The following is a 22051-nucleotide window of genomic DNA, read 5'->3' as shown; positions in this document are numbered from 1 at the left end:
ACGCTGCGTCTGGAGTGTCCGACACTCCAAAGATGTCGCTATGACGTCACTATGACTCTTCGTACATACAACTTTAATTTTTTCAAATTTGTTTAATGAAGTTAATCTAAAAACGATGGTCAACTTGTCCGACAAGAATCACGCTGCGTATGGAGAGTCCGACATCCCAAAGATGTTGATATTACGTCACTATGGCTCTTCGTACATACATGTCGGACAAAAATAGCTATGATAGATAATGTTATTCTAAATGCTTATATCAACTTGTCCGACAAATATATTTAGTTAAATAGTCAATCCGACAAGAAAATGAAAAAAAAAACACGAACGAGATAATATCTAGTTAGTAGTTTTTTTTTAATACTTACGTCATTAATTGTAAACCTTCATTTAACTTTCATTAAATCAACTGAAATATAGAAAATTAATGAAATGAAATGAAAAATATTTATTTCTACGTAGGTTAACAAAGTTAACACTTATAGAACGTCGTGTCTACATGAGGCCTACCACCGGTTCGGGAACTACCCCGCCGAGAAGAACCGGCGTAATTTTAATCAAAAACCTTTTATGTAGTTTCATAGATCCCCTTCATAGGCGAGTCCAACTCGCACTTGGCCGGTTTTATTTCATAGATTGATTTGAAAGGGATGACACTACGATGTTGGCAATTTTTTATTTTTTCACTTTCTTGACAGATTGTATCTTCCCGGCAGAAAAGCTGCTGATATTGTTATGTTGAGATTTTCTGCTTATGAATTTCACCAAAAGGCGAAGTGATGTGTTCGCCCTAGCAATGTTAAAGACGCTATGAAGGCACGCCGGCACACCTCGAGAAGTCTGCTTCGAGAAAGAGTAAGGTAATCAATATTTCCCATGAGTGCGAGGGAAATAGCAAAACGCCACGGAGTTACAAAAATTCATGAAGGCAATGTCGAAGATAGCTATATGTGTTTCAAGCACATAATATTATAATACTTAAGCGCCTGATACACGGTTTAACACTGAAATTTGAAACCGTTGTTTTATGCCAAAAAATACCAAATTTGGCATATAAAACAACTATCTACACGGTTTCAAACTTCAGTTTTAAACCGTATATCAGGCGCTTTATAATCTGCGGTGCGGGAGCGCTGAAAGGAGAACTGTCAAAAATGACGTGAAATGCCATAGATCGCGCGATATACTTCAATCGCATCGATAATAACGCAGCAGTGTGTAACTACATGAGCGTCCTCATACAAAATGTACTAAAAACATATGCCGAGTCCACTCTATAAAAGTCAATGATTTCGATTCACTCCAAAAATGTTCATATAATAAAAAAATAATTATAAAATTCAACAAGTTTATTTTATAAAATATGAATTTGCTTAAATTACTATCATGATTTTAATAAAAATTAAAAAACCTTTGAAATAACATGGACCGTTGTTATACTTTTAGTCCAATTCTGATTTTTGTACTTCGGCAAGCAATATTACCAAATATGTATATTATGGCCTACGAATAATAAAAACTAGCCATAATATATTTGGTAATATCATAAAGTAAGTATAACTAGCGGAATAGAGAAACCAAGGCATGAGCAAGATATATGTCACTATCCGTAACACTGCGTGGTAAAAAGAGAATGTGATATTGGACAGTAGCACTCTTTTTTTGACGTCCAGTCGGCACGTGCCGCACGTTGACAATTTAATCTCTATTCCGCTTTATTCCGCTAGCTTTATTGCTCTATTCCGCTAGGTATATTAACTTTATGGGTAATATTGCTTTTATTATTCGTAGATTATGGCATAAGATACAATCTATATCTGTATAAAATCCCTGTAATGTCAATTCCGACTTTGCATTATACGAGTAAAAATAAATCAATCTAATCCATTGCGTAATAAACTAAATGCTTGCCTAAAACACGCCAAATAAGAGAAAAATGCCGGGCTCTTAATATTCAGAATCCTGAAAGTTCATAGTAGGTACTACTGCAACTGTACTGAAAATATAACTGTGCTCTTATGTCTGTATTAGAGCTGAAAATAGAGCTCAAAGTTAATTTACTTTTAAAGATTTTAAAATCTGTTGTATTAGTCCAAAGTTATTAAGATTCAAAATTCTATAGACTCTGGGAATTCCGAATGTTGCTGTCAGCCTAAAATCTAAATATTACTCATATAAAAATAAAGTAAATCCGAATAATTCATTGCATCAGTTGTACGGCCAATCCAACCGACCAGACCAGACCGGATTAGCCCAAAAAACGTCCCCCCCTCATTCCGCCTGGAACTTCAGCTTGTTGTTAGCGTCTCTCGGCTGGACGTGTATCATGACTTTGACACCCTCGCCGCGTCGCGCCACCTCGTACGCGTCTAGCGTCTGCTCCAGGGTAAAGTGGTGTGTGACCAGCGGTTTGACGTTGACTTGGCCGCTAGCCACCATGGAGAGGGCGATGGGATACCTGCGAGAGAGATAGGTGTATAATAGGGTTGTTGAGGAAGTGATTATGAGGAAGAGGAGGAGGAAGAGGAATTTTCACGGGCAAATTTAGAGGATGCGGATGAGGAAGAGGATATTTTTTGAGGAAGAGGATGCGGATGAGGAAGCGGAAGAGGAAGCGGATGAGGAAGAGGATGATAGGAAATTATAAATACTAGCGGACCCAACCCAAAAGTCTTTGTCCTGTCTGTACATAACTAGGTACATACTACATAGGTACATTACACAAAAAATAATTAAAAGGGCATTTTCCAGTGGACCAAAATATGAATCTAAACCATTCTCAAAACATACACAATAAAGAATCATCAAAATCGGTCCATCAATTAAGGAGGAGTTCAGTAACTAGTCTAAGAAAATTAGTTTCAAAATCGACGATCAGACCGAATAATTCGTGTACTTTTGAAAGTTGGTACAGTTGTTCCTAATGGTGTCCAGATGAATATATACTAAAAGTCCCCGAGGGTGGGACAAGAGCCGGCGGTGGGGGAGGGGGGGACAGGTATCTTTTTCAAGGTTTTTGCTTGTGACTCGAAAATTATTTAAAATATCTCTTTAGTGACTTCTACATTAATTATCTACATTAAATTTACTATAAATTACGTCCAAACATTTTTACTGTACGATCATTACTTTAGTAAATACAGAGTATCAAAAGGGTACGCTCGCACTGTTTTTCCATACAAACGTATTCCCCAATTAACTCCCTGGACAATGCGTTTAGACAAATGATTTTTATACAATACTATGATCTGTTAAAGCTACGTTAGATTTTTTCTAAATTTACCGTACCCCGCCAATCGACCGACCAAAAATAAATTTGAAAGATGTTTACGATAAAATAAAAACTAGACTCATTCTTCCTGAAGATATTAAAAAGAATAAATTTAGATATGATCAACTTTGAAGGAGGAATCACGGGAATACGTTACCTCGATTAACTGTACCTAGAGACAGATACAGTAAATCGGCGTAAGGTAGTCCCCTGATTCCTCCTTCAAAATAGAGTCTATTATATATATTTATATATATATCTAATTTTATTTATTTATTATTATTTTCAGAAAGAGCCTTTCCCCCCTCCCCCACTGCCGGCTCTGGTCCCACCCTCGGAGACTTTTATTATATATTCATCTGGACACCTTTAGGAACAACTGTACCCACATTCAAAACTACACGAATTATTCGGTCTGAGTTTCTTAATTTTCCCAGGCTAAACATACACAACAACGCACACAAAAAAAAAGATGAGTGAATGATATAATTCTCTGGCTCTGGCGTGTGCGTTGCCATGATTGGATACGCGACGCGCATGCGCAGTGAAATTCCTCATAAATTCCTCATAAATTTTGAGGAAGCGATAGCGGAAGAGGATTTTTTTATTTTTATTTATGAGGATGCGGTAACGGTTGAGGAACCCAAAATATTGCGGAACTTCCTCATTATGAGGAAGCGGAAGAGGAATCCTCAGCAACCCTAGTGTATAATATAAGGTTCATGCGATAAGTGGGTAGCTGTGACTGGACACATACGAGAAAGAGATAGATTATAAGTTTGTGGTTAACTTGGTAAAAGGCCAAAGGCATTTTTAATATAAGCTATTATCCTAAATGAGTTAATAGTTAGCTAGGCGAAGATACCAACGCTGCGAATCGCGAAAAAGCGCCTACATTGTGTATCTTGCTGAATCCTGCTATTTTGTCGCTATTTCGCAATTCCTAGCGTCTGTGTAAAATGGCTTTCTTATTGGATTTAAATAGAAGAGTAATCTGTAGCTGTACTATGAGCTTAAAGCTATAGTATTTATCGATACTCGATACCGACTACGTAAATATTTAGTATGACGATTTTAGTTCCATAATTGACCGCTAGAGGCGCTGTAAAATTTGCCATACTAAATATTTACGTAGTCGGTATCGAGTATCGATAAATAATATAGCTTTTAAAATCATGGTAGAGCTCTCAGTAGAGCTACTGACGCTGTTAATATTCCGGTGCTGGGAATTACGTGAAAGCGGCTGAAAACAGAAAATCTAAATTTTTTCGTCCGCCTTACGGTGTCAGGGCTTGTTCTTACATTACAGTAATATGTTCTCTTATTACACAATAAAATATTGTTACGAACTCACGACACACAGTGCCATCTAGCGTCAACCAGCGGAACAGCTCGGGGAACACGGACAACATAAATCCCCTACTCGATACTAGACGACGTTAGGTGTATAATTACAAGCGCGTATTTTCTAGAAACGTTCAACCCATGTTTACGTGAGTCAGGTACGTTCTAGAAACGAACTCTCTGGAATAGTCTGGGACTCGCCTCGGCCCATATAAATAGCCGCAGGGAGATGGGCCAGTCAATCTGTTCAGTTCGATCTATCCTAGTGGTGACTTGGAAGTGAAAAACTAGTGATCAAGAGTGATTCTAGTGGAATCTATGACTTGGCTACGACCTAGGACAGAGTAAGTGCTTAGCGTTTTGGAGTGGTTTTGGACCTAGTGCTAGTGTTTAAAGTCTTCAAAGAGTCAGCAGGTCTTTCTCTCCAAATCCTTAGAACCCTAGCACGTAACAATATTTCAATTTGACGATTGGCGATAGTTGCATTAAAATTTGAAGATTGGCGATAGTAGAATTGGTTTTGTTTCACATTTAAAAATATGTCAATACTAACTCGTTGACATATCGGAAGATGCCCCGTATATCCACCTCCCTGGCGAGCGCGGTCGCCAGCGGCAGCGTCAGCTCTCCCGCCGCCATGCCCACCAGCACCGCAACACCACCGGACTTCGTCGCCTGGAACGGAAAATTTGCTTTATGAGCTTATTTTAATGCTGTATTTCCACCGGAGCTGTGTTTTTGGGTCGCCCCCACCGTAGTGATGCGATGGCCAGTAAAAAGGAGTCTTTGAAGTCTAATAAACCTAGCGTGGGCTGGTCATAGGGGCGTATCTGTGGTACATCACTCCCACCGGGGTGTGTCTACAACACGGGGACGGTACCAACCAGGATGGCGAGGCGGATGGTGGGCTGCACGCCGCTGGCGTCGATGGACACGTCGGGGTGCGCGCCCAGCGTGGCGTGCACGCGCCGCACCATCGCCGCCTCGTCTTCCCGCCCAACTAGGATGGTGTGGTCCGCGCCCAGCTTCTTCGCCATCTCGAGACGTGATTCGAGGATGTCTGAAATAATATCTGTGTTATTACATTGAATTATAAATTATCCTCCTTTCGCCCAGTCAAGTAATAAACATTTACAGGTTTACAGTACAGTCCTACAACGATCTCGTTGTATTGACACCCTCAACGCACTTAAGAAGTTTTACTTTAAAGTATACAAGGACCTACGAATTATAAAAACTAAGGACGTATTGATTAATTATTATTACTATCAAGTCGCCTATTTAAATTGAAAAGTTTGAACAGAGCAATGAACTTAGAAGTCTTTGAACTTTCCTTCACATTAACCTGATGCTCATTCCAACTTTTCTATTGATTTATCATATTTATTTGAATGTATTTATAATAAAACGTATACTCGTATGTATACCTGTAATAAGCACTTCACTCGCGCCCATAGCCTTAGCGACCAGGAGCGTAACTAGCCCGATGGGCCCCGCCCCCAGGATGAGCACGCGGTGCCCCGCGGTGACGCCGCCACGCCGGCACGCGTGCACGCCCACTGATAGCGGTTCCAACAGCGCCGCTTCCTCCATCGACATATGCTCGGGGATCCTGGAAAATTCGCATTGAGCAAACTTAGAAAACAAGTTGGTAGTATTAAATTCTGGAGTATTTCTTATGCAGTTCTCTTACATAATGTTTTATGAGAAAAAAAAACTTGCGGCGCCCTTTTTTCCAGCGCCCTGGGCGGTCGCCCCCCCCCCCCCCCTACTAACACCGCTACTGGTTGTAAGTCAAACCTACTTGTAACAGAAGTCAGCGGCATGTTTGTAGTATCTAGCGAGGTTGCCGTGCACCGGCGGCGTGGCGCAGAACATCATGTCGGGGCACAGGTGGTAGCGGCCCGTCTTGCAGAACTCGCAGTAGCGGCACGGCACACCCGGCTCGATCGCCACGCGGTCGCCCACTTGGAGGTTCTTCACTTTCGCGCCGATCTGAAAGGAGAATGCTGTTAGTGACTTAGATCTATCTAGCTTAGCTGTAGTCGTAATTGACATTTATTCCCGTGCTGCTTAATGCTTTAGTTCCTTGACTTTCGGTCATTGTAACTTTGTGCTCTCTCCCGCTTTTTATGGGGGGAGAGAAAACTGTATACTTTCTACTCCTCCTGTCTTCTTCTGATTAATTTCGTTACGGGTCCCAACTTCCCAAGACAGTTTAGTATGTCCCTCGGGCTCCCTGAGATCATATCAAAGGGTTTTAGTGGTTGGATACCGCTATCGATCCTGCCCCCCGATGCACGATCGTCGGAAAGATCTCACGTGAAAAGATTTCTTCTGTCAGGTGACACAAGAGATGACACAAAATCCTGGTGACACAAGAGATGACAAAAAAGAGGTGACACAAGAGAGACGACCTCTGTGGCTCAGTGGTGAGCGCGTCGGTAGCTCAAGCCGGGGGTCGCGGGTTCGAATCCCGCCGACGGAACAAAAAGTTTTCAATGTTCCCGGGTCTGGATGTGTATTAAATATATGTATGATATAATAAAAATCTTAAATATATGTATAGTATAAAGTATTAAATATATTTCCGTTGTCTGGTACCTGTAACACAAGTCCTTTAGGTACTTAGCACGGGGCCAGACTGACGTGGTGTGAAGCGTCCATAGATATTATTATTATTATTATTATTATTAAATACAGCAGTGGTACCATTGGTTTATAAAAATTATAAGGTCTGGGGGCTCGAGATATTGTAATGGCCAGTAAAGTCTTTGGAACTTAATATTCCTGGGATGGGCTGTGGCCCGTGACTGTGAGCTACACACTTGTGCATAATAAATTTAAAACGTGAAACTTTATGGAAAGGTTTCCTTCGATGTTTTTCAAGGTCGATAAGCGCAAATGTTTTAAAAATGATAAATTCGGATATTATGATTATTATAATTTAGTTCTTACTTCAGATTAAAATAAGTTTCAAATTAATAAAATAATTTTAGGCATCATCATTGTAAGGACTAAGGAAGGCCCCAAGCCCCGAGCGACTCGATCCGCCATTAGCTTCATATTGTTGTAGTAGTTGCCAGTGGCGTAGCTACCGCCGTATATGCCGCGGCCGTATCAATTATACGAGGCCGGCCCCGGGGACCCAACGTGAGCAAAATTATTAATAACTCATCTTTTCTTAAAGTTAAAAAAGGCAACCATACCTTAGGGCCCCCTAATATTTTTTATACGGAGCCCCGCCAAGGCACGCTATGCTTCTGGTAGTTGCACTGACAATTACAATTTATAGCAATAATACGAGACCGTTTACAGCAGTTTACACCGAGGTCTGCGGCAAGTTATTTATATAAAATAGGTGGCAAAAAGGATAACAAAAGGTGTACAGCATTATGTAATGTTGTTTTTAAAACCTTTTTATGACTAAACAGTAATATTACTTCTTTACAGAGATTATGACCAACGTCTTTACCAACTCTAATAACGTTTTTCCAGCAATTATATCTAGATAGCTTTTCTATGTCTGTGCTAAAAACCCTGATTTTTAGACGCGGGAAAAGTCTGTAAATAATTATTATTTTAATAATATGAACGGTTATGAGTTAAATGACGCTAAGTACAAGTAACACAAACATTTGTTATCGGGTTTTATTCGTTTGTTTAGACCTCTGTTATCTCATAAATACCCTGATAAGGCGAGGGTTATTAGATTGCTCCATAAATTTATTAAATAGATTAACATTCAAACTTCTATTTAACTTGTGTATATTATGGTACTTAGTTGTTATTTTCGTAAGAAATATTAGCTGCAATAAAGCTCTTATTTGGGAAATGTTGCCACCATTATACGTACAATTCATCTGACATCAAGAATTTGCGATATCTTACACAATTTGAATGGAAAAAATACAAACTGACCAATATTTTTCTATATTAATACTTAATTTACATACGAGTAGGTATGCCTTAAAACTACATCTAAATTAATTCAACCATTCAGAATATTTGTAACGTTATTATTTAACCCTTAATTAGTCGCATGGGGTCAAATGACTTTCAAACCGAAAAAAATATGTGCTGGAGTTCTAGGAATGCAACGATGCTCTTGTTAGTCTCCTAACTCCTATCGAGGTATACTAATAAGTGGTAGCCGGTCAGCTAGCGCTGGTGCATGCGTCGCTACTCTCTTGAGCACTGACCCCATGCGACCACTTACGTAACTTTTTTTGTCACAAGATAAGTTTCTATTATTGTAATATTATGTTTAATTTTTGTTATAATTTAGGATGTTTTATAAATATAGGAGTATATTATTCTATTGAAAGCATTTTTTTACATAATTGCTTTATAAAAATGTCAATATGAGTCAAGACAGTAAAGTACGATAGCGGCTGGAAGGTTTCTGAAGATGAAAGATATTTTGTGAGGCTAGCCTCCGAACTTCGAAACTATACACCGATTTGTGATGGTCATGAATCGGGAAGCAACATTGAAGGGTTTAGTAATGATTAAAATTATCTCTGACCACCGGATGGTGATGATGATGATGATCAGAGGGTGATGACCAAAAGTGCGTAAAAAACCATAAAGTGAGTAAAATATGTTTGTCAATATTATCTCAAGATTCCTTCGGTGCTGCAAAAAAATCTGGTTATCAGAGTGAAAACTATTTTTTTTTCATCTCGATCTTAGCTATGGTGATATTTTGGAGATTTCGAGGCAGAAAACAGGTTGAGTGATTTTTTTTGTTGTAAAGAGGCAAACCAGGGTTTTTGTTTAATAATATTAATTACAATAAAGCCCTCTAACAATTTGCATAATTGATACTTCGTTTTATTCATTTCTTCAACTTAATTTTCACTATTTTATTTGGGGTCAATAAAGACCCCATGCGACTACTTGTGTGACTTTCTTGATGCGCCTAATTAAGGGTTAACAAACCCGAAACGGATAAACTATAATATTAATTTTCCTTATTTATTTATACTTCTCAAATACCGTAGCTAGTAGGCATTACCGCAATACCACAAGTTTATTTTGAGGTAAATAATTAAGTATTTGAGATACTTATTTATGGAAAATTAAAAAACTCGATGATGAAATGTTTTAAAATATTTATGTTGGAAATTTAATTAAATACTAAAGTTTATCAAACACGCTTCGAACTTTATCAGCCAATGATGGAATATTACGGCGGTTAGCACTTAGCATTAATTATATTACACGGTGTTTTATTGCGGAATTAGTCAAAAATAAAGTTATCTATCGCATTCACATGTGAAAACTGTATAGTGATAGAAGATAAGATATACACTTACAAATAAATAAAGGTACATAACAAATTATTTGTTGTGTGTTATTGGCAAAGCAACATTACCATGAAGGATAGGATGGCTCTACCATGGGGGTTTGGGGCCCATATTTTGTTGGGTCAGTCAGTCATTCACAGCCAAAGAATGGAACTACGATTTACGAGAACTGGGTCCCCGTGCAGTACCTATAATGGCTAACAGCCGACTTTAAATTATTGTATGCAACTGCACCAGTCAATGAGTTATTAGTTATTACTTATCAGGTGATGCACGCTTTATTCGTGTCACACCCCTGACTTTGAACCCATTTAAAACAATAACATTAAATATCGACATTCAAGTATCTTTAAGTCGAAATATTTACGTAGAACTCGATTGACGCGGTCGTGAAAGTGACAAATGAAGTTCAAGGTGAACGATTACATTATCATAAAATAAAGAATTAGTAGAGGTGCGTCCACAGATTACGTGAGTTGTTTTTTTACATTTTCTGACCCTCCCCCTGGTGAGATTTCATTCAACCCACTCCCCCACCCCCCCAATCTCACGTGTGATTTTTCAAAATGTGGGTTTCTTACGTATACGCGTTGGATTGTTTGAAGTAGATAGAAAGTAGTTTCGTTCGAACGAATTAGACTGGGTTGCACCAGAGGCGTATGGTTATAGTTAAGATAAATTTAACTTTAACTTTATCCTTAACTTTGCCCGGAGAAATTGACAGATGACAGCTGATCCAACAAGGTTATAAATGCGCGTGGGCGGGGCGCTGCTGGTAAAGGAGAACTGTCAAAAATGGCGGTTTCTAACTTTAATCAAAGATTTGACATTTTGCATTGTAGTTAAAGTTAAAAATAAAGTTAAATTTTCAGTTAAAGTTAAAGTTAGTTGGTGCAACCCAGTCTTAGCGAATGATTTTAATCGTATTACAATTACGCTTAAGATTAAATCTTAAACATACGTACAATCTGAATAGATCAATCTGGATAAAATGGACCAAAATAGTACTTATAATTCTTCTTATAACAATGAGAAAAAAAAATTACGTGAGATTTGCCGAGACTCCCCCTCTCCCCAATGGGAGATTAGATGAGATTTGGCTCGATCCCCTCCCCTCCTTAAACACCTCACGTAATTTGTGGACGCCCCCTAGGCACTCCGCTGCTGTATTGACATACTAGTCCACGTTTACTGGCAGATGATCAAAGTTCAAACCAAGAAGCATCCTGCTGAGAGTCGAGAGTTCGAGACTCGCGACTTGCAATCGCACATCGTTGTATTAAGGATATTGGCTGCGGGCTGTAGTCTAGACTACACATTTAGAGGGCAGGAAATTGACAATTTTTGTGCATATACATCTAATACTATACTAGAATAGCTACTATGTACAAACTGTAGTTACATTTTTTTCAAGTACGAAAATCAGCAAGACTATCATACTCATATTATAAATGCGAAAGTTTGTGAATTTGTATGTTTGTTACTTCTTCACGTCTAAACGGCTGGAGCGATTTAAATAAAATTTGCTATGGAGTTAGCTGATAGTTGATACCTTGAATTTAACACAATATAGGTAATTTTTACTGCGGAAAAATATCTCAATTTATTTCCCTTATAAACCGCAGGTAACACCATGGGCGGCAGGGCACAGCTAGTGATTTCATAATATTATGATTTTTGTCTACTAATCGACTGTCATTAACATTTCAAAGATAATAAAATTAGGAAAATTACTACCTTGAAAAACTGGTTTAAAGCAAATTTTCGCGTTTAACCGGTTCAATCTGAATATTTATCGGACGGTTTAAGTCAGACACACCTCCCTGTTTGGACATTATTTATCTCGACCTCAAAGGTCAAACTTACGCAACAGACGGAGGTTAGTGTAGGAAACGAACCAAGTGAACCCCGAAGTAATTCCTCAGTCAGAAAAAACTTTATAGCATAGTAAAGTATCAATGAATTAAGAGTTTTGTATAAATATCCAAAGAATAATAATAATGGAAGTTAGGTATTTTTACCTAAATTCGTAATTAATTGATATCTTTTTTAGCAAAAATGCTCCGTCGAATCTATTTTTACTGGACATATTCATGGAACGTACAGAAACAATGTACGAAATATCCAAAAAAATATCCCAGCAGAAACACCAAATTTTAATAAAATCTGTTTTTTTGACGTGACTTGGACGGCATAATTGCTCAGTCGAATTTTTTTACGGGAATGACATTTTATTGAAGAAGATAATTTTTAGATTTTCATTTTGTGGCTATAAGCCGCCCGCCGCGCCGCCCGCCACCCCACGCGCTATTCATTCGTATATTTCGTGGTTCGTAAATATTGTTGTTGTTAGCATAGATTTAGGATTTTTTTTCGCTGCGGCTGTTTGTTTCACACTAACACACGTTACCGTCTGGCTATTGCTCGTTATGGAACGTTGTTGTTCCCGAACATAGTTTATGAACGAGATTGTAATGTCAATGTCATGACAGTTGTCTATTATACTTGTCATGTTTTCCCTCGCTTTTGTACGCCACTTTGTGCTAAAGAATTAAACTATATTTCTTCTAATAAAATAGTGTTTAATTATATCTTTAAATTAGAAACATGGTGTCATAAAAATGGCTGACGAAAATCTGATCCGTCTGCTGGAGCAGCAGACGCAATTGATGCGCACTATGGAGACGCAGATGGAATTGATGCAACAGCAAATTACTCGGATGTCGGCGCCATCCAGCGACGCCGCCGTCGGATCCACTTTAAAATCCAGCGTAAGCGTGCCCTGGCCCCAGCCTCTTGAAGTGGAAACTGGAGACCTGTACGAGAATATGGAGTTTTTTCGGAACAGATGGGAAAACTACTGTATAGCCACTGGTATGAACAATTGGGGCCCCGAGAAAGACGAAATAAAAGCGGGCATTCTACTAAATGCCATTGGGAACGCAGCTATGAAGAAGTACATGGATTTTAACCTGTCAGAGAAAGATAAAAAGAAAGAAAAATCTATATTCATTAGAATGGAAGAAGAAATCATAAAGAAGACTAATATTATTCACTCCCGTTATGTTTTCAATATTAGAGGCCAGAACACGGACGAAAATTTTGATGATTTTTTGCTCAGTCTAAGAAAATTAATAAAACCTTGCCATTATCCCGACACTATCAAGGAAGAAATGCTGCGGGACCGGATCGTAGTAGGTATTAGAGACAGCAAAGTCATGTCAGAACTGCTGCGAAATGAGAACCTTACCTTAGATGTTGCTATTAACATATGCCGTTCAGCAGAAAGGGCATCAGCTCATGTGTCAGACTTGCAGAATTTTAATGAGGTTAACAAGATATCTAAACATGTGAAGAAGGAAGCTACAGAAGGACTTAAAAAGTGCAAGTTCTGCGGTAATATGCATGTGTTTAAGAAAAAAGTTTGTCCAGCTTGGGGTACCTGATGTGAAGGCTGTGGAGGTCGTAACCATTTCAAATCTGTATGTAAGAAGAAAGGTGTTTCGGTGAAGGAAATAGAAGTAGAAGATGATTCATCGGACGACAGCGTGTACATTTCAGAGGTCCGAGCAAATAAAGTATCTGGTCATATGGAAGCGCCTTTGTTATTTAAAAAGGGTGATGAATGGCATAAAATTTATTGTACTTTAGATACCGGGGCACAAGTTTGTGTCATGGGAGCCGAGCAGTATAAAAAAATAACTGGAAAAAATAATCTTTCTTCTCTTGCTCCAGCTACTCAGAAGTTGAAATGCTTTAATGGCTCTCCTATATCAAATTATGGTGTTGCCATATTTACCTGTAAAAGAAAGAACACAAATTTTAAAATTAAATTCCATATTGTTGATGTTAAGCATGAGCCACTACTTTCAGAAAAGGCCTGTGTTGCCTTAGGTTTCATTAAGTACTGCGACACTATTTCATCTGACCATAATACTGACATAAATAAGATTTTGGAAAGTTATGCAGATGTATTTGAAGGTTATGGCAGTCTTCCTGGTGAAGTTTCTTTGGAAATTGATGAAACTGTTCCTCCCCGCATACAACCGGCTCGTCGTGTTCCAATCTGTCTTCGAGAGAAATTGAAAGTGGAATTGGAGAAGTTGGAAAAAGATGGCATCATTGTGAAAGAAAAACAGCACACGGATTGGGTAAATAATATTTTGATTGTTAATAGAAATGAGAAGTTTAGAATTTGTCTTGACCCTATACCTTTGAATAAGGCGCTGAAACGACCCCATTTTCAATTTAATACCCTGGATGAAATGTTACCTGAGCTAAAAAATGCTAAGATATTCAGTACTGTCGATGCAAAAAAAGGTTTCTGGCAATGTAAACTAAATGAAAGTAGTAGCAAATTAACAACATTTTGGACCCCGTTTGGCCGTTTCAGGTGGAAGAGATTACCCTTTGGCCTCAGCGTTTCACCTGAGATATTCCAACAACAACTTACAAGTCTTCTGAAGGACCTGAAAGGAATTGAAATCATAGCAGATGATATCCTAATATATGGAGTGGGAGATACCATTGAGGAGGCTACAGTAGACCATAATAAAAATTTTGAGAAATTGTTGCAACGATTACGTAAAGTTAACTGTAAATTAAATAGAGAAAAAGTTAAGTTGCTTCATAAGTCTGTTAAATTTTATGGCCATGTACTTACCAATGAAGGTCTAAAGGTAGATGAAACCAAAGTAGATGCCATAGTTAATATGCCTACACCAAAAAATGCAAAAGATGTGCTTAGATTCCTCGGCATGGTAGGCTACCTCAGCAAGTTCATTAATAATCTAAGTTTCCATGCACATAAACTGAGAAATTTGACTAAAAGAGATACAGAATTTGTTTGGACAGCTGAAGAAGAAAAAGAGTTTCAAGCTTTGAAGAATCTCATTAGTAACTTACCTACCTTGCAATATTTCGATGTAAACAAAGAAGTAACTATAGAATGTGATGCCAGTGAGTTTGGACTTGGTGCGGCTATGTATCAGGATAACAAGATAATTTCTTTTGCATCCAGATGTTTAACCTCTACAGAAAAAAGATACGCGCAGATAGAAAAAGAGATGTTGGCGGTAGTTTTTGCATGTACCAGATTCAATCAATATATTGCAGGAAGCTCGAGGACTATAGTTAAAACTGACCACCGACCGCTCATAAATATTGTTAACAAGCCACTGGTAGACGCTCCAAAGCGTCTGCAAATGATGTTGTTAACACTTCAAAAATACAATGTCCATCTGGTGTTTATTCAAGGTAAAAACAATCAAGTTGCAGATACTTTATCAAGAGCTCCTGTCACGTCAGAGATAGATAAGAATTATGAGTTGGAAACTAAGTTGAAGGAAAGAAAAGTATTCAAAATTATAGCTAACATATCCAGGATTAAGTATTTAAAAATTGCAGATCAGTTATTAAAAAAAATTAAGGAAGAAACATTGAAGGATGATACTTTGTTAAAGTTAATAGAATATATAAAGTATGGATTCCCTAAATACATATCTGCACTACCAGAGTCTCTGAAAATATTTAATGGGATTAGTCACGAATTATCTACTTCTGATGGCTTGATATTTCGAAATGATCAAGTAGTTATTCCGAAATCATTACAAAGTGAAATGTTACAGAGACTACATGTATCTCACAATGGAGTATCAAGTACACTTCGTCTGGCTAGAGCTAACATTTACTGGCCAAACATGTCAGCAGACATAAAGGATTTTATTCAGAAATGTTTAATATGTGCAGCTGCACATATTAAACATTTCTGAATGAGCTCATTCACCAAGTTTACAGAAATTAACTCTGGTGTGTCATGATGTTCCTCTATATCCTTTTCAATATATTTCTATGGATGTTTTCTCAGTTGGCGATCTGCGATATTTAGTATCTGTTGACCACTTCTCAGATTTTTTTGAATTAGACAGCCTAACTTCACTTACTGCCAGAGAAATTGTACAAATATGCAAGAAAAATTTCGCAAGACATGGTATTCCTCAAAGAATCTGTACAGACAATGCTACAAATTTTGTTAATGAACAATTTAGGTCTTTCACACAAGCATGGGGAATAGAACATGTGACATCTTCGCCTCATCACCCAGAGTCTAATGGCAAGGCTGAAGCAGCTGTGAAAATAGCAAAGAAATTAGTGGTTCAGAGCCTGCAAACTAAAAAAGATTTGTGGTATAGTCTACTTCACTTAAGAAATGTTCCAATTGAAATGGATAACACCAGTCCAGCACAGAAACTGTTTTCTAGGCGTACACGTACCGGTCTACCTTGCACACTACAGCATCTCAAGCCTCAAGTTATCCCTCAGGTTGCAGAGAATATTAAAAAAAGAAAAGAGAAGATAAAGAGAAATGTAGATAAGCATCGTAAACAACTAGCCCTTTTAACTATTGGCCAGAGAGTGATCACTCAGCTACATCCTGAAGTTGATAAAAAGTGGAGCTTTGGAGTTATTACCAAAGTTATTAATGATAGATCTTATATAGTTACAGTTGATGGGAAATATTATAGAAGAAATAGGGTCCACATTAAACCTTTCGCAGGGGATCAGTGTCCTGAAAGTAAAACAACTAATGTACCAGTTACTGAGCAACCACCTCCTGACCCTACTGTACATAGTGATGCTGCTGGATTTCATCTGTACACACCATGTCAGCCTTCGGAGCCCTATATCAATGAAAATGTTCACGAGCAGCTTTCGGAAGAGCCACCTCACAGAAGCAGAAGTGTTCGTACTAGAACTAAACCTAGTTACTTAAGTGATTACGTATGTTAAGCTTATTTTTGTAAAGAAAGGGAGATGTTCCCGAACATAGTTTATGAACGAGATTGTAATGTCAATGTCATGACAGTTGTCTATTATACTTGTCATGTTTTCCCTCGCTTTTGTACGCCACTTTGTGCTAAAGAATTAAACTATATTTCTTCTAATAAAATAGTGTTTATTTATATCTTTAAATTAGAAACAGTTGTATTATGTGCAACAAAAACCATAATGGCTTAGAAAGTGACAGACGAATTAGCAAAATAGTGTTTATTTATATCTTTAAATTAGAAACAGTTGTATTATGTGCAACAAAAACCATAATGGCTTAGAAAGTGACAGACGAAGGGTTCTGTACCGTTATAGAGCGAAAGTAGTTAGTAGGCAAATATTGTGTTTTTGTATGGGATTCCTTACTTATTTATTTTATTATAATTTTATTATTACTTAATTTTAAAGTACAATTAAAATAATTAAGGATTTTGCCATAATTGAATCTTATGAGCAAAAAAGCCAAAAAATCACGTTTCTTGTATGGGAGCCCCCTTAAATATTTTGCTTAAATTAGTATTTGCTGTAATTATAACGTATATACATACATACCTATTCAGTATTCTGTGAAAATTTCAGAAGTCTAGTTATAGTAGTTCTTGAGTTACAGCCTGGAGACAGACAGACAGACGGGCAGTTTTTACCATTTGGGTACGGGACCCTAAAAAGAGTGGAAAACATAAAAAAGTGCAGCATAAAAAGAAACGACGTATTAATAGAGCTTATAGGTACTCGAAAAAGAATAGTTACTCGTACACGTCTCTTGCAGAAAAGCATACATAAACGAAAATTTGAAAAAGAAAAAAACCATACTCCACTCGGGCTAACTTGTCGCTAGCGGTCATTGACTCCCTGTCAAAAACTTGTCATTTTCCATATAAAACCACGATTGACAATATCTGACACTTCATTGTCCATCGCGGTTTATATGGAAAATGACAAGTTTTTGACAGGGAGTCAACGACCGCTAGCGACAAGTTAGCCCGAGTGGAGTATAGACCTTATTGTTATATCTATTGTTGCCAAGACGAGTACATATAGTTCGTGGTGTCAAAAGGTAGTTTTCTCATGTAGAACCAAGTTTCTAACCTTACAGCCCTAAATCTACAAACCTTAACTTTACACTTAAGGCCATCCCCCGAGCAAACGACCTTGACCATACATTTGACGCGTTGCCGAGATCGCACAAAAATCCTAGTTTTTTTACTTATCTTAGTTTAAAATTGATCTAAAAAAATTTAAAACGGGCAATATGTATTAATGAAATTATCTATCTATTGTCGCGTGTTTCAAATAAACGTAATTTGTAAATATTCGGGAGATGCTAAATGTATGTTTGAATTTAAATAAATTGTTAATACTTTGGAAGCTAATAAATAGCTAATAAAAAAGAGCATAATAAACAAAAATAGAAAATTTAAAACGGGAAAAGGAATGTTGATATAAGTACTGAAGATTATTGCTGTATCCTACTATCCTACTTATAATATTATAAAGGCGAAAGTTTGTTTGTTACTCTTTCACACAAAAACTACTGAACGGATTTTAATGAAACTTTACAATAATATAGCTTATACATCAGAATAACACATAGGCTACAATTTTAACCGACTTCCAAAATGGGGGAGGTGTTATGTTCGTTTTTTTATGTTCAACGATTACTCCGCCGTTTGTTAAACCGATTTTCAAAATTTTTCTTTTGGTATGTAGGGTATCATTCCAATTTGGTATTATATTCACAAAAGTGGTGATCTGATAAAGGATCCATAAGTAATCGAGGGAACTCCTCAAAATTTATAGGAAAGCAAGTGGTGACTTCGGTTTCGTGAGAAGTATTCTAAGCATATGCTACCAACAAGTAAGATTTTGCACCGAAGTATACCTGGTATACCGTGGTTCGGAAGGTGCTGAGAGAACTCCTGATTCTTTATAGATACAAGTTTGGGAGTTTCGGCGTTGTTTTAAGAACGGAAAGCATATGCTACCAGAGTAGACAGAATGATAGAGTATGCCGACTTAGAACTGATGTTGAAATTTTTAAATTTGACGTATTATGACGAAAATCGTCGCTAGGGTTATTAACTTGTTACCTACGAATATATTTAGCCGATAGTTTATTTATGGTGTTTTTCAAGCGAGTGTACAATACGTAAACATAATTAACAATAAAAATGATTGCTTATTAATTATTATTTATTATTCTACATAATATTATGTACCTATAAAATATCTATGTCAATTAGTTTTCAAGTGTTGTCTACGTACCCACAAAGAAAAGAAAAATGCAATAAATGTAATTAATGTAAAGAATCACACACCGACCCGCGGGCCGCGAGTCGTGCGGGTCACGCGATCAAGGTCGTACTATATGCACGAGGACGCTAATCTGCACCCAACTAGTAAAGCAATACGATACATTATTGCGTAAACGCGGAATAAATTTGGTTTTCTGGATGATAGTTCTTTTGGATATTTTGGATTTGTGTGTATATTTGACTAAATAACATAGTTATGAGAAGAAATAACGTTGAGAAATTTTGCTTATTAAGTTTTTTATCGATTTAAAAAAAAATATATTGGCATGATTTTTGTTTTGGATTTTCTTTCTTACTCGTGACGCCAAATTACATACTTAAGTCATATGCGAAAAAAAATGATACTTACTGAGAAATTTTGCTATGAAAATGAGGTCAGAAAAAATAATTATTATACAGAAGCAATACTTTTGTTTGAAAAAAGTTTTGGATTTTTATAAAGTATCACATATATGTATAAATAATTCATTTGGTAAAATAAATTTAGACTGAGAAATTATGCCGTTCACGCCGGTTTTCTGTGAGAACGTGGTATTTATCCGGTCGAGCCGGCCCATTCGTGCCGAAGCATGGTTCTCCCACGTATCTATACTAGCGTAGTTATTAAATAAAGCATCATGTTACCTTGGCAACGACACCCGAAGCCTCGTGGCCCATGATCATGGGCGCACGCAGCACGAAGGCCCCGCACACGCCGCTTTGCCAGTAGTGGACGTCCGACCCGCAGATGCCCACGCAGTCCATGCGAAGGAGGACCTCTGGAACACGTTTACATGTAACGATGAGAATTTTACCACTGTAGTCATCGGCCCAAATGTCGTGCTTTGGATCTGCTGCTCGCTTGATCGTGATTTGTGAGGCCTACTTTCAGCAGTAGACGGCGATAGACTGATGATGATGATGATGAAGGTTGTCGCACACGACAGGGATGAGGGTTGGCTCAGCCCAAAAACAGTGCAAAAATAAACTATAAAGTTCGGTAATCCTGTGCTTGACTAAAATGATAATAATAATGATAACCATTACTTACGGACTTTTATTTCATTTTTTTTTCTTACCATCATCGGAGATTTCAGGTATCGGTGTTTGTTCCTATAAACAAAAATTTACACATCTAGAAAGGATGTCCCAAGTTTGCATACATAGCAATTAAGTCAACATTTAATAAACTTTTTGAATATCATGTACTTACTTAATAATATATGTAGTTGTTTTTAACGTTAAATTAAATGTGCCGCACATTGCGGCTATTAAATTAAGTATATCAATTAAGTACTTACTTAAAAAAAAATAACAACATTATAATAATTATTATGTGCTCATAAAAATTAACCGATTGTTAATTTTTATCGGTATATAATAACATCTTATCTGTAGAATATTAAATACTTACAAAATATGTTAACAGCGTCTCAGGTACCGTATTTAGTAAAGTGATATTTAGTTACATTTAACGTTCTATAAATATACCATTTTATGTTTTATGCTGACTATTAATCTATTCCATGATTCCATAAAAGCATAATATTTAGTAAATACTAACCAGACGCAAATCCTTCGGTTTGTGTAGAACAGCTGTGAGGTTGTCGGTGGCCATTTTCTATTTATATTCGCACGTCCTTCGCGGTTCACGGGCAGACGTCAACTGTCAGACAGACTAGACGCCGCGCCGATCCGATTGCCGAAATGGCGCAGAGGGGCCCCGCCTCGAGGCCCCGCGCGGTCAGTGCCGTATTTAGCACTCAAGTTGCCCATGTCGAAATTAATAATAATGAATGTTAAATCCTAATAATAATATTGTATAACTCAGGGATCTACAATGATAAAAATAAAGTTTTTTTTTCTGATTTTAAATATGTATTTGCAAATTGCAACATGAAACGGTAATAATTAATTATTTCTTTCACTGCTTACCTATAACTTGTTTACACATATTTCTCTAATCAAGATTAAAACAAAAAGTGATTACGAAAATGGTTGTGTTTTTAAGTAGTGACGTGTGTAATAAAAGTATAATAATAGCTCCCACACCGGTTTCGGTGACGGTGGCCGGTTTCATTGAAACCAGGCCAGCTACGCAGGAGTAATTTTTATAGTGACCAAGTGTGTGCGCAGTACACAAGAGCACTCTCTTTTCCTTTACTCTCATAACCCAGTGGGACGGACGACCGACACGACTGGCGAGAGATCAGGCGCAGGACCGACTTTTTACATGCCCATCCGACGCATGGATCATCTTACTTGTCAGACAATCAGGTGATCAGCCTGCATTGTCCTAACCAAACTTGGAAATAACATGTTTCCAACGCGGGAATCGAACCCACGACCTCCGAGTCAAGAGCCGCGCTCTATACCACTAGACCACGGAGGCGTTAATAATAATAAAAGTATACTATAATGTCGGGGCCGCACATGCGTCTATCGTACGAAGCTTCGTGCTATGAGACGATACTATTGGACGATACACGCAGATCGTCCAATGGTATCATCTCAAGCACGAAGCACTATGCATGTGCGGCCGCAGCATAAGGGCCGCACCACACCGGAATGGCAGCGGCGCGGCGAGCAGTTTCTTCAGTATTGTAATACAATAATGAAGATAAAGATGAAAATCATATGACACTGAAAATGCTCGCCGCTGCGCTACCATTCCGGTGAGATTCGGCCCCAAAAGGAATGAGCACACTGAGACGGGCCATGCCGGGGCTCAGCGTGCCGGGGCTCATCGCAAAAAATCCGCCTCCATACAATTTGTATGAAAGCGGATGCGCGTATCGCACACTGGGTCGGGGCGCAGCGGATTTCTGCTTCCATACAAATTATATGGAGGCGGATTTTCGCGATGAGCCCCGGCACGCTGAGCCTCGGCACGGCCCGTCTCAATGTACTCACTCCTTAATTGTGTCAGGTTCAGTCTTCCACCGTGCCGCGTGCGTTTTTCGCGTAACTTTTTTTCTGCGCACTGTAAAACTTTGGAACGA

General features: G+C 37.9%; 1 protein-coding gene across 1 annotated transcript; it reads right to left on the bottom strand.

Annotated features, from left to right (window-relative positions):
• Window positions 1-1657: 1657 nt before the first annotated feature.
• Window positions 1658-20740, bottom strand: LOC121734188 (sorbitol dehydrogenase-like). The gene is made up of 8 exons (XM_042124656.1): window positions 20614-20740; window positions 20129-20162; window positions 19695-19828; window positions 6420-6610; window positions 6043-6227; window positions 5500-5675; window positions 5169-5290; window positions 1658-2458 (listed from the first exon to the last, which is right to left on the bottom strand). The coding sequence occupies exons 1-8, from the start codon at window positions 20665-20667 to the stop codon at window positions 2272-2274; spliced, it is 1083 nt and encodes a 360-aa protein (XP_041980590.1). The 5' UTR covers window positions 20668-20740; the 3' UTR covers window positions 1658-2271.
• Window positions 20741-22051: the final 1311 nt, after the last annotated feature.

Source organism: Aricia agestis, chromosome 15 (genome assembly GCF_905147365.1).
Source record: "Aricia agestis chromosome 15, ilAriAges1.1, whole genome shotgun sequence".
Lineage (NCBI taxonomy): Eukaryota > Metazoa > Arthropoda > Insecta > Lepidoptera > Lycaenidae > Aricia > Aricia agestis.
The sequence above is the reverse complement of the archived record's forward strand: the minus strand, read 5'-3'. Positions and strand labels throughout refer to the sequence as shown.